At 44.9% G+C, this 13,255-nt stretch overlaps 1 protein-coding gene across 7 annotated transcripts in view; it reads right to left on the reverse strand.

The window, feature by feature from the left end:
* Positions 1-925: 925 nt before the first annotated feature.
* The window catches only part of FRMPD2 (FERM and PDZ domain containing 2), a 125,614-nt gene continuing 113,284 nt past the window's right edge, over positions 926-13,255 (reverse strand). For 2 of the 7 annotated variants that reach the window (XM_032266888.1, XM_032266887.1), the window contains 3 exons: positions 10,909-11,252; positions 3,700-3,981; positions 926-1,200 (listed from right to left, as the gene is read on the reverse strand). In XM_032266888.1, the coding sequence (XP_032122779.1) occupies positions 1,197-1,200; positions 3,700-3,981; positions 10,909-11,252 (630 nt within the window). In that variant the 3' untranslated portion in view covers positions 926-1,196. Of the gene's footprint in view, positions 1,201-3,699; positions 3,982-4,165; positions 4,963-7,360; positions 7,380-10,908; positions 11,253-13,255 lie in introns of those variants that run through there. The other 5 variants (XM_032266893.1, XM_032266892.1, XM_032266891.1 and 2 more) reach the window with 5 other exon arrangements.

Genomic DNA, 13,255 nt, shown 5'->3' on the forward strand with positions numbered 1-13,255 from the left:
ATAATGGGCTTCCTGAATATTAAAAATTCTAATCTTGTTCACAATTATGTAAATGCTTTCCCAACCCATTGATATTCTTTTTACATTAGTTTTGTCATTATTATTGTATGGAAGTTTAAACTTTTTAGATATTGTCAGCTTTGAAGGTTTTTTATTGTTATGCTTTGGTCAACTGTAGCAAGCTGGATGAGTGATCATTCCTCTGTAGATCTGATAAAACTAGAGCCTGTTTCTTACCGATCTTTCTCTGATTTTTTTTTTTTTGTATGTGATTCTAGTAGACAGAGTGAGTTTTGAAATGAAATCACTTTTTCCAGGTTTCCTAGTTGTATCTATGAAATTGTCTCCCCTTCCCTGTGCTGAGACCCCAACTCTACCCTGCTTTCTCTGTTACACAGCATCAGGCATGCTCCTGGGCTTGCCTGTGGTCCCCCAGGTGTTTCTTTTGTGCATTTGCTAATCCACATGTCTTTCGTTCTTTGTCCTGATATGGGGTAATGCTGGATCTGCCACTTTACTCTGCTTTTTTTACTAGATATCTCCATGTCATTTTTCCTTCATATACTTTGTAGAATCAGGTATGAAGTCCAAAAGGAAAGTCCTTTTAAAAAACTGTATAGCTATGTAGAGTTATATAGAAAGGATACAGAAAGATGTCAAAATATATTACAGCCATAATTTTGGGGCCAATCCCCTTAACAGAGTCCTTCCACTGTGATAGCCGTAGAAACTCCTTTGTCCAGTGCTGAGCTACGAAGTGCACTGTGTAGCTCTGTCTGTCCCAGAGAGCGCGTGCCAGTGCCGTAGCAAGGCCTCACCCTGCCTGGGGTATCTCCAAGGAGGAGGTTGGCTCTCAACTCTTTTCACAAAGGGAAGCCACCCACCCCCTTCTCACCACCTCCCCTTCCCCTCCCCCACCCCCACACACAAAGCCTTGCTGGATATAAACCCCAGAACTGAAGAGAGGCCACAGCCACTATTCAAAATGAGTCTTGGAATTAACATGCGTGCTCTTCTTAAAGTGAGCTCTTAACAACTAGGCCAGGCCCTTCATCCCAGGTCACCTTCACAGGAGCCTACAGATTTTCTTCCCAGTGGCAGAACTGGTGGGTACACTCTTTGGACCAAGGTCATCTGAAAGGATGTCCATGCAGAAACCCTCAGTCTCTGCCTTGGGAGGTCGCTGTTCTCTGTGTTTACCTAAAACAATAAGCAGCTTTTAATGGGTGACCTCATCATTTTGCCAGCAACCTTCCCTAAAGAGAACAGTTCCATCCTCTTCTTAATCCCACTGAACAAGGGAGTCTTTCTTAGCCTCACAAAAGAGAAATATTTTGTGAAGGAAAAGTAGGACTCATGCTACTTTATGGAAAGACCTATGTTACACAAACTCACATGAAAACACATATTATAGGGGAAATGTGAAAAGGCACCAAAAGTAGAACCAGACAGATGTAGTGTGAACCCACCCCTCCTACCTGTAGGATCTCAGACAAATTAAACCTTCTAAGCCACTTTTAAAAAGAGAAATAAGAATACCATTCAAAATTGACATGAGGATTAAGTTAAATTGTGTGTAAAAACTACCTATGAAATAGTAAATAGTCATAGGACTGTCTTAATGTCTAAAAGGACCAAACGAAATAACTGCTGATTAGGCTTACAGGCTGTGCTTCTCTGTAGGCAAAGTCCTCTTTATAAATCAGATACAGCAGAGGGGGTTCAGCTTATAGGGGTTATGAACACTACAGAGAATTTAAAGGCTGTTAAGACCAGCATTTCCTAAAAGAAGCACACAAGTCAACATTCTAGGTGCAGTAGCCCATAGATGCCAGGAAGCACACCAGTGGGCTGCTTCATGGAGCCAAACCAAGAACTCACGCCTTGAGCACTCATGTTGGCACACCTGTCCTCAGTCTGCAGGGGAGGGTGAGACCTGTTCTTCTTTTTGCGGGATCAGTGATTCTAACAGGACTCACCCTGAGCATATCCCAAGCCACAATCCATACATAGATGAAGTCTTGGTAAAGCCTGGCACCCTTGCCCTAGGTGAGTGCTTCTTCCCACCCAGATCCACACCACATACTAGGGCAAAAGTCCAACTGTCTAGTTCCTTTGACTACATGGAAAAACCCAACAGGATTGAATGCATTAAAAAGCTTGTATCCTCTAACTGGAGCAGATCCCCCGCTTGTGATTGATGATAAAAATAGCTGATGTTATTTAAGTGCTTACTACTACACACTTGGCCTTGTCCTAACTGCATGAGGTGGGTTTGGTTAGCTCCATCTGGCAGTCAGCTGCATATTGAATGGTTTAAAAGTCAAGAACTACAACTCTCCTGGCTAGTGAGTGGCAGGGCCAGGCTTCAAATCTGAGCTCCCCCAACCACCATGCCACATCCTCTGCCTTTCTCTTCGTGGCTGGCTCAGAGGCACTGTAGATCTCAGTGGACTGGCCTTTGCAGTCCCCACCGATTTTCAGCCTTCTTCTTTCAGGTTCCCAGCCCCGCGGAACCACCTCCAAAAAGATTGCCCGTGCATATAAGCCACTTCCTGCTTGCCCACACTTCTGTGAATCTGTAACACGCACTCCCAATGTTGTAAAGTGTTTGACTTCTCTGTAAATGAACATGCATGGTCTTTGAAGCCTCTGAATCTTCCACTGTATTAACTTGTTGCTTCCTGTTTCAGATAAGAACCAGACCTTTTGTTATATTTTAATTTCATACATCCACTCTCCTTATCAGCTGACTCGCCACTGTCCTCTGAAGCTCTAGCTCAATCATTTGTGGTGGCCAGGCTTCCTTATGTGCAGCCGGGAAAATGGAGCTAGGGCACAATGGGAGGAAAGGGAAGGAGGGTGTTTCAATTATAACTGAAATTTCTCCAACTGATGTCTCGGTAAGTTTCAATGGATCTTGAAACTGTGTTTATGTGAAAGTTTTTGGAACATTCAGCATTTTTTAACATATACTGTAGGTACTTGAATAGAGTGTTGGATGGTTACAGACCTGCCCAGAGTTTACCCTCCTTTCCTCCTAGTGTGACAGTTTCTGTTGCCCTTACTCTTCCCGTGTCCTTGTCAATATGTTCTGACCCCACCTGGTGACCAGGTCAGCTTCTGGTGGCTCCTTCCATTAACAGTGAGACTTTCCTGATGCTGATCTATACTCAGCCACAGCAGTCCAACAAGATGGGCCCTATGACATGACACCAAGACTCTTCTCTGCAATAAGTCTGGCAGAGGGGCAGGCAGGAGCAGGCAAAACAGGAATAAGCACTAGACATTCAGACCCCCAAAAGAGAGAGACCAGAGGAGAGAGATGCACCCTCCCACACACAGGAGGCAGAACAGACAGGAGTTCAACAGGTGGGCTGTGGAGTAGGAAACCAACCAGGATTGAGTTCTAGCTCTGTCACTTACTCACTGGATGACCTTGGGAAAGCCCCAAATGTGTCATGTGTGAAATGGGGGTGATGACTGTCCCCATGATGTAGGGCTGTTGTCATGGTGCAAGGGCCATGGTAAATGCTCAGTGAAAATGGCCATCACAGTGATTCATAATGCCCAAAGAAGATGCAGGGGGAACTGGGCAATGCCCACGAACCATCCCCACCCACAGTTGAAGTGGCTTGATGGCACTGAGCCCTGCTGTCAGAGCTCAGCCCCAGTCCCCCCAGCCAGAGTCATACCCACCTGAGGGCAGCGTCCTCCAGGTCCACAGTCTCCTCCAGGTCTTCCCATTCACTCCCACTCTCTTGGGACTCTTCTGGAGGCAAAGACTCTGGAACAGTGCCCCAAGAGCAGAACTGTGGCAAGGGAATGGTCCCAGAATCTGCCTCCAAACATTCTTCACAGGGTAGCTGGCCTTGGCATGTAGAATTGATGGTAAGATACTCTTCATCCTCCAAGGTGGGAGAATGGGCTCCATGTGGATGGCACATGTCATCTTCCCCATCCTCCCCATCCAATTCAGGACTAGAAAACAGAAACCCATGTGTCTTCTAGCCTTAATAAAAAAAAATTCCTCGCCCCACCTTCCCCTTTCCTTTTAGGATGCTCTCGACGACACAGGCCTATGAGACTTGGCCAATGTTTAAACAGCTCATGCCAGAGGCTGCTCTGGGTACCAGGAAGCAAACAACAAATAAGGCACCACCCCTGGCTTTGAAAAGCCCCAAGTTTAATGAGAAGTTGGAGCAGTAAACAAATGTTAAAGTCCTGGCAGGAAGTGCTATGGTAGAGGCAGTTGGAGACCAGTGCAGGGGGCAGGGGGTTTGCCAGAGGGCACAGCATTGCAAGCAGGGCAATGACCCAGTTCTAAGACTGACTCTTCATATGACAAGCAGAGTCTGTCAGAACTTGGACAAGTTGATTGACTTCACTGGAACCTCAGTTTTCTCATCTGAAAAAACTAGATGGTCAAGAAGTGTCTAGGATTATTGGGACATGTAAATTACATAATTCTGATACACCCCCCTCCCCCTGCCGATTCCTGGTACAGGTTAAGTTTTTGGTAAATGTGAGATGCTATGATTACTACTGTTATTATGATAACTATTTCAACAGAAGAATTGTAAAGAAAGGGCCTCAGGAAGGGGCTGGGAGTGACTCAAGCAGGCAACCATCAAAGCACTTTGTGCAAAGATCAGGTCCTTTTCTGAATACTGAAAATGTGCCTATTTAGAGAGGCGACCAGCTGGAGTTACATTTACTCCCCATGGAAGGACACAGGAGGCAGACGAGTGGTGAAGCTCATTATCTGGTGATGCAGCCGCAGACGCAGTGGTCAAAGAACATGCCTTCCAGGGGCTGCCCCAAGTTCACCACACACACCTCTTGATTAGAAAGAACAGTCCACACAAAGGCAGGGCATTTTACACAGCGGTGCAGACATGCAGAGAAGGTGCTCAGAAAATATCTGTCGAAAGTCTGGTTAGAGAAGATGAGAAGGAATATCTAAGAGAAAAGCACAAAGATTTAGCTTTTTACCAAATACATGGATCCTCATTTCTCAGCCTCCTTCTCCACAGCCGAATAAGTAGGTTGGCTTTGTTATGTGCTGCTGGTCTCCTCCTTTCCTGCATTGCCTCTTTCTCTTAAAATCAGCTCTGGTGCACCCCAATAGCTACAAACCCCCAGACACCCAGAGAGCCCGTCCTCCTCACCAGTAGAGCCAGGAGCGTCTGTCCCAAACTGACCTTCACTTTGAAAGAGACATTATTTTTACTCATGAGAGCTACAGGATATGTGTAAGAGTGAATTTCATGTAAATACATGCACACTCAAGTGTATAAAAAAGAAATTATTCTACAAAGACTGAAGAGGAACACTCACTTTCAAAAGACATTTTTAACTGTTGAACATTTGCAGAGAAAATTGACTTTAAAACTTGGCCAGATCACGTAGAAACTGTGTTTTATTATAAACAGAGGAAGGAAACATCCAAGAAGTTTTATCAAAGAATGAGAAACCTAGCCTGTTGCCCAGGCTCAGGCTCATCACTGCCCCCACCGCCTCAAGCAGAAGCCCCTTCCCTCCACTCTGAGCACACTAAGCCTTGTTGAAGAGTGGCAGGTGGCAACAGTATGTGTTCATCGGCCACTGTAGCTGTCTAAGTGTCCCCGCCTCCCCTCCCACCAGGAGACTCTCTCCACCCCTTCCAATAGGCTTCTTGCCCTCTAGTTTCGATTTGGGGCTCCAGCTACTGGTTCTGCCTAGTAGAGACTGAGAGAAGCCATCAGTCTGAGAGGCAAGAGGCAAGGCTTAATCTGAGGCTCAACCAAAGAAAAAGTGATTTGCTCCCCGCTTGCCCAGGGGGAGCTGGTGGTCTCAAGGGTGAAATTTTGGCCATCATCCCACCACAAGCCGGGAGAACAACTGCCTTTCCTTTCATCCTTTTTCACGTGCACCAGGCTGCCCTTGAAGATCTGTCCTGGGCTCAACTGTGGCATAGGGAAAGGGTGAATAGGACATAAAGAGACATGAGAAGCCTGTATGCCCATTTCATGAAAAGGGCAAGACTTGGAAATTTGGGGAATTTCATTAAGATAGAGACATTCAGAGTCAGCCTCATGTTTTGCCATGTGGACATGATGGGTAAAGAGGTGGAATCCTTCATCCAGGGCTCAGGGCTAATGTAGCAGGACTTTCATCAAGACGCTGATGTTGTCAGGGTACTCAGAGTTTTCTGCTCATCCCTTGGGTCCATGTAATGGCCTCAGCTTCTTCCTGCCCTCATTCTCTGCCCACCAAGCTGTCCAACGGAAGGAGGTTTTTATAGACAGATGATAATTGGAGGAGAATCTGGAGATTTGGCATGGGCTCCCTGGCCAGCCGTCTTTCCCACACCAGCCAGCAGTGTCCCAGAGCCAGGGTCCTCACCAAGTCCTGAAACTCTTCAGTGGATATTTTTAAGATGAATCCCAGTTCAGCTCTGAGGTCAGTGAAAGCATTCTGAAGGCTCTGCTTGCTACAGGATATTTACCGAGAAAAGACACTGTGCCCAACTTTGCTGGACACCTGTCCTTTAAAGTCTTGGGCCACCAGAATTATCTCTACCTTTCAGGAGGAAAGTCGCACTAGCAGATGGCATTTCACGCTTGAAATATGAAGGTATTATAGTTGTCCTATTTACTTATGGTTAAAGTCACAAGAAAGTTTGGGTTTTATGTCTCTTCATGTCTCCAGCTCTCCAGCGTCAGGCCCCATACTGATGTCCCCTTTAGCCCGGAAGACAGAGCTAGAAACTCCAGGCCTCCTCTCCTGACATCTGCATTTAGTTTTGGCAGGTTGGGTTTACAGTATCTCTAAGACATCAAGGTACACAAATTCAATGGACTGCCAGATTCCAAGTTCAGATGATAAATCTGAACTGAAGTACAACAGTTAGGATTTGTCAGAGTGTTAATGAAAAGGAAGGCAGTGGGCAGGTACCCCTGGGAACCTATAAGGTGTGAAGAGAATCCTGCTAGAGGCAGCACCCAGGCCCTAGCCTGCCCCAGGCTCTCCTGTGTGTTAGACGACTGATGCTAGCCAGGCATCCACCCCACTCACTCCCCACAGCCACACTCCAACCCAAGAGCAGGCAGAACAGCTCCCTCACCTGGCAGCTGCATCCCACCCTAACTACTCTGATATCACACCTGGCCTGGCAGCTGCAGTTGAGTGAGATCTCTGGCTTCCTAATTATCTTTTGCTATTCCAGGCAGGGCCCTTCCCCAAAAGGTATATCGTAACTTTAGGTTCATTTCAAGGACTCCTGCTTCATTTTGCATTCTTAAATAAATGACCATCAGGATTTATACCATCACTTTCACAAAGTGATGCTTGCTGAACTTACGTGCATTTTACTTACATGCGTTTAATGATATGTGCTAGGCAAAGAGAGAAAGAGAGAGAAAGATAACCTTAAACATTCTGCAAAGACCAACTTTCCAACCAATGAATGTAAGCCCTGGAGTGCACATAAGTGGGTGAACTAAATCTTCCATCCTCTCAGTCTGTCTCTGTTTCTATGGGGCCAGCATTTAAAGACAAGCATTTTGCATACAGCATGGTCCATAATTGCAAGCCTCCTGACTTTGTCTGAGACTCAACCAAACAAAAAGTGATTTGCTCCCACATCAAGGAACAAATAACATCACTCCTTCCAAAGTGATGTTTCAAGGGTAATGAGACTTAATGTGATTGTTGCCTTATCATACCTTTAGGTACTAACCTTATAAAAGATGTGGCTCCAGCCAAGCATCTCCTCTAACAGGTGCATAAACCAACTCTCCTCTGTAAAAATGTACTGTACTGCTTTATTACAAGATATTTTTATAAAGATCTACTAGACGGTGAAATCTCTAGATATAGAGTGTGAGAAAAGAAGAGAACAAGAAAGGAAAATTGAAATCGAATCTTCTCCATGAACACTTTGGGCTTGCTGTGGTGCTGGCAGCCATCTGGCTGTAGGAAGTTGCCACCTGGCAGATGGTAAGTTCCGGCAACTTGCTGGGAATTTCAATAAATGGGACCTGTTCTTTAGCTGGAAATAGCTCAGGAAAGGAAAGGAAATCAGACTTGCGCTGGGTTCTTACTGCATGCCAGGCGCTGTGACGGCACCCTGCATGTGCTATTTCTTTTGACCTGCACAGTACCCTGTGGAATCGTCATGGTCCCGTTTACATTTGGGAAGGCTCCAGCTCAGGGAAGGCAACTCTCCAGGCATACTAGTAAGTGGCAACGCTGAAATCACACAATAAGATCCAGAGCTTGACTCACAGAAGACAGACTCTAAGAGTCAGTGGCCTGCGACAGTCACCTCAGAACTGAGCTACAAACACTTATAAGTCTTCTGCAGAGAGCCTCAATCCTACTTTGAAATCCTGATTCAGATTCTACCCAGGAGCTGGGAGAACTGTGTCCAGGGATTGCTGGGCGTGCGCCCCTCTTTTCTTCCTGTAGGGGGCAGCCACTAACTATGTGTGCATTAAGTGCCAGCTGATGGCCTGTTGGAGGAGAGGCGGACTTGGTTTGAGTTCTTTCAGAGAAGAGGAAAGGTTCCTAAGTGAGGGAGAGAAAACGAGATAAAAATAAAGCCAGGAAATGTGAGAAGGCAGAAAAGCAGTCATCACCAGAGCCACCACAGGGAGGCAAGAGAAAGGGGAGTGGTTGGCCATTGAGAGAGCCAGGATACTGAGAACAGTGAGGCAGCCTGCCCACAGTTCACCCATGGCTACATGGACCACGTGGGCCTGACGAGCATTCAGGACAGACAAGATCGGAGACTCCCCTGGAATGCTCTGGACAAGCCCTCGGGACTCGTGCAGCTCTAGAAGGAGCAGTTCCTCCAAGAATGACAGACTTTGGACATCTGGTATACCCTTGCAAAAAGGGCCACTAAGCCAAATTTAATTTGGTTCAGAAAAACAGAATAATGTGACGTTTCATGAAAAAAAAAAAAAAAAAAAAAAAGAGAATGCTAAAATATTGGTGGAAATAGGTATCCAGACTTGGAAGTAGAATACATAAAGATGTATTTCCTCCCTTTCTGTGGGAGCAAATCACTTTTTCTTTGGTTGAGCTTCAGATGAAGTTAGGAGGCTTGAACTTATGGCCATGCTGTATGCAAAATGTTTAGCTTTAAATGCTAGTCTCATAGGAGCAGTATAACAGCATAAAGATTTCACCTTTATACAAGGAAGAACCTGTGATCAGTAACTAGATGATAATAAAATCGGTCGCTTGAGAGGTAGCAAGTTCCGCAACCCTGCAGATTTTCAAGCAAAAGCTGGAATCCCTTCTTCAGGAATGTGATGGAGCAGATTCCAGCATGGAGTTTGAGGCTAGACTAGATCAGTTTTATATTGAACAGGCTGATTTTCTGTAATTTAATGAATGAAACAGTGACTGCCTACACTAACAGTTTAAAATACCATTTTAAGTAGCTATTGACTGTATTAAATTAAAGGCACCTGTTACAGCAAATTCCCAGCTTATACCTATACCCAGAGCCACTTTATAATTCAGCTCCCAGGGTCACTGTTCATTATCCCAAACTATCTGGCAGCAAAACCTTTAAATATCCAAACAAGTGCCTCCTGCCTACAGGAAAGTACAGTTCCTTTTATATGTTCTTTAAGATCATGGTAATGGTTGTCCTTGGACAAATCTCTAGGTTATTTTCTTTATTATTTTATCAAGTATGTCAATTACTGCCTAGACTGCAATTGTAAGGTACTATAAATACACTTACGTTATACATTATCAGACAATGAATATGAATGTCATTGATCAATGTGCTTGTCCACCTTGTTCTACTTTGCAAACCAGTTAGCTCTTGTTTGGCTGGCACAGTGTTCTTCAAAGTTTTCTATCAGGGTGGTTTTAGGGAATGCATGCTAGGCTCCTGTTTGTCATGGCTCTCACCAGGTCCAATGGTATTACACCACTGCTTCGCACTTCACAGGGACTACCGTTCCCTATGAATCTACCTATGACAGTCTTCTAGGAGGAACAGCAAACGAGAGCCATTTAATTTCAGTGGGTTTATAGAGTGTCACACACAAACAAGTGCCCTTTGTAATTTGCCTGCATTATACCCAGACCTCTGCCTGGCAAACGCCTAGAAGCAGGTCTTACCCTACATGTACAGCCCTCTGTCTGCTCCCTACAAGTTTCCAAGCACCTTGTATAATAAGTACTCGTCAAAGACCATGTGTTCCCTCAGCATAGTATTTCTGAGAACCAGAAACACTTACAGATGGATGGGCACAAAAATGCAGACTAAATTAAAAATGACTGTGAAAGTGAATGTCGCAGGGTGGTCTTGAAGATATAGATGTGTTCAGAAAACAAAAACTGGTGTAGCTAGGCATGATGGCTGGTGCCTGTAGACCCAGCTACTTGACCGGCTGAGGTAGGAGGATTACTTGAGCCCAGGAGTTTTGAATTCAGCCTGAGCAACATAGCAAGACCCCGTCATTTTTTTTGAAAAGCTGATATTAATAAAGCACTATATTAGCAATAAAAAGTTGTTGTTAATAAAGCATCACATTAGCAATAGAAGCGAGGATGCATATAAGAACTTCTTTCTTACTACACTGCTTTAAGAGGTCATGGAGGATACAGAACAAGGTTTTGTGGGCCAGGAGAAAACCTGAGGCCTGCCATCTACAGCCTCCAAGACATGTTAGGGACAATTGTGGTCTGGGTAGGGTTTGCTTTTCCCAAAAGCTCACAGGTGGTCTCAGCAGCTCCAGGCCTTACGTTTCTCTTGTTGCAACCTGTCTTCTAAATGCCTGGAACAGTGCTTGGCACAAAAAGCATCCAAGCATAGTTATTGACGGCTTGATTATAATTTTCTAGCAATGAGATGCATTCAGTTTACAAAATATCTGCAAATGTGGTGATTCTTACCTTCCAAGTCTCACGATATCACAAACTGAATAGCAGTTTTGCCTCACATCCTTTTCCAAAGAGGTCGCCAATGTTGATGCATCTCTTTCTTGGTGAAGTTTGCATAAATGAGGGTGGGACTCGGGAGAATGTGTCAAGGAACTGGCCCAAGGTCTCTCTCTATCTTGGCCCCATTGTGCCTCTCTGATGGCCTTTTGAGAAGACTCTGGCCTGAGACTCAAGCTTTCCCCTGCATCTGGGGAGGCACTGTCCCTCCAGCTGTCCTCTTGATCCAGGCTGGGGCTGGTACATGAGTCAGTACATGTTGCCCTGGTGAATTCTTTGTCAGCTGAGAATTCAGGTGTCTATTAAAAGAAATGCTACTGATTACTGGCTCCATGCTGCTCAATGTTTTTTTAAAAAAAATAGAAAGCTTTTTTCCCCCATATGATTGTAGATCAGAGCAATTACAAGGTGGGCTTTGAGTTCTGTCTATCACCATAGCATCCCAGCTCCTCCACATGCTCCCGCCGGACCCTGGGCAACACACTCAGGCGCCTTAGCCTGGGGGGCTGTGGAAGCTCTCAATAAATATGAGCCTTATTTTTTAATGAAAAATATTTGCAAAATTTAGACAAAGATAAAAATGAAAGATAAATATGCAAAGCAATGACTCTATTCCACTTTCTAATAAGAAATGTTTTCTTTTTAAGTGTCTTCATCTCCCTTGGTCATTGCAGGGCTTGCCCCCATCTCCCACCCCATCATGATAAGGTTCTTTCCTGGGTCTCCCCTTCACTTCCCCAGACGTGACTTGCTTCGTCTCATCTCCTCACACCCTTGTCAGCCTTTAAGTTCTGATTTTGATGATGTGCTATGTCTTGCTGCCACTGCTCAACCTTCTACAAAAAAACAATCTGTGTTTCAGAAGAAAACTCCTTTTATCTACAGCGGAACCTGCTGGGTTCTCTGATTCTAGCTGTCCCCACTGTCTTTGAGCTATTTTACAATTCTATAAATAAATTAGGTCATTTGAAATCTCTTTTGAGCCAGTTTTAACATCTGCCTGGTCCCCTGATTGAATGAGTTAAATAAAATCTTTAACGTGTTCATTTTTATATCTGTACGAGAATCATGATTTTACCTTTTCCTGAAAATTGTCTTCTAGCACTTCCATGCCATGATCTCTATCCCTGATGTAATAGAGCTCGTGGCTGGGATCCCACCCACGCCCTCACCTACAAAAGAGGAACCACCCCAACGAGTGGTCTCCCCACCTTTCTGATTGTACATCTTTAGCAATGAGAGGGACACATCCACAAATGTGCAAATTTATTTAATTATAAATCCTAAACACTTACTACTCTTCTGATAGACTGTGGACATTTATAAAGGACACACCAAAAATCAAAATTTTAAATGGATGACATAAAATAGAAAGAACATATTTTAATCACATTTTCGCACTTTTTGGAGAGACCTCCGAAATCTGTTTTTTAACCTATCCTGTCCTTCCAGCTCATTGTCCTGGACACGCTCTCCAGTGATCCTTCCCCGCTCCAAGACTTCCAGTCCATGGAGCTGCTGCTTTTCATCATCACTCCACCTCCCTTTCCCTATCACACGTGTTCTGGTATGCCTCTTATTCTGCTTAGATTCCATGGCTCTGCCCCTAAATGCTCACTTACAGACAAGGAAGACCCTGAGCTCCCACCTCCTTGCCCTTCTCTTCCTTCATCACATGTTACTTGCAGATTCTGGGTTTCTATTTTAATTCCTGCTAAAACTGTGTGAACCTTACCTGCTCCTGAGCCTCTGACTAGATTCACTTCAACTGTGTGACTACAGATGTCAAATGGGCAGTCAAGACTTCCAGATAATCTTTCTGTCCTTAATCAATTCAGTTTTCTACCTCTGCTCTCTAAATTATTTCTCATCTTGTGTCTCCCGTCAAGTTTCCAACAACTCCACCCTGACCTTGCCTCTGCCCTCACAGTAAGAATGGACATATTCAGATGAGAACTCTTCATCTTCCCACAGAAAATTCCACTGAGCAGCCTGCACCCCTACCCCCGCCTCCCCTTCCACCTCTCGCCACGCATTTCTGTGCTCTACTTCGTGGCATCCTCTTAGACGAGTGTCTCTTCTCACTTTCCACTCCTCCCTCCTTCTTTCTTGCACCCACTCGCACCAGGCTTCTATCCTTACCACCCAATAGAAAGAGCCCACACCAGGGCCCCCAGTGACCTCCGTCTTTCTAAAGCTGAAGAACAGTTATCTGTCCTCTCACCCTCTCTCTCAGCAACGTTCAACAAAGTGGGTCCATCCCCACTTTCGGAGAGCTTCCTTGCTGGTTTGCCCTACTTAC

Source organism: Sapajus apella, unplaced genomic scaffold, assembly GCF_009761245.1.
Source record: "Sapajus apella isolate SASKATOON/1434 unplaced genomic scaffold, GSC_monkey_1.0 scaffold161, whole genome shotgun sequence".
NCBI classification, from domain to species: Eukaryota; Metazoa; Chordata; class Mammalia; order Primates; family Cebidae; genus Sapajus; species Sapajus apella.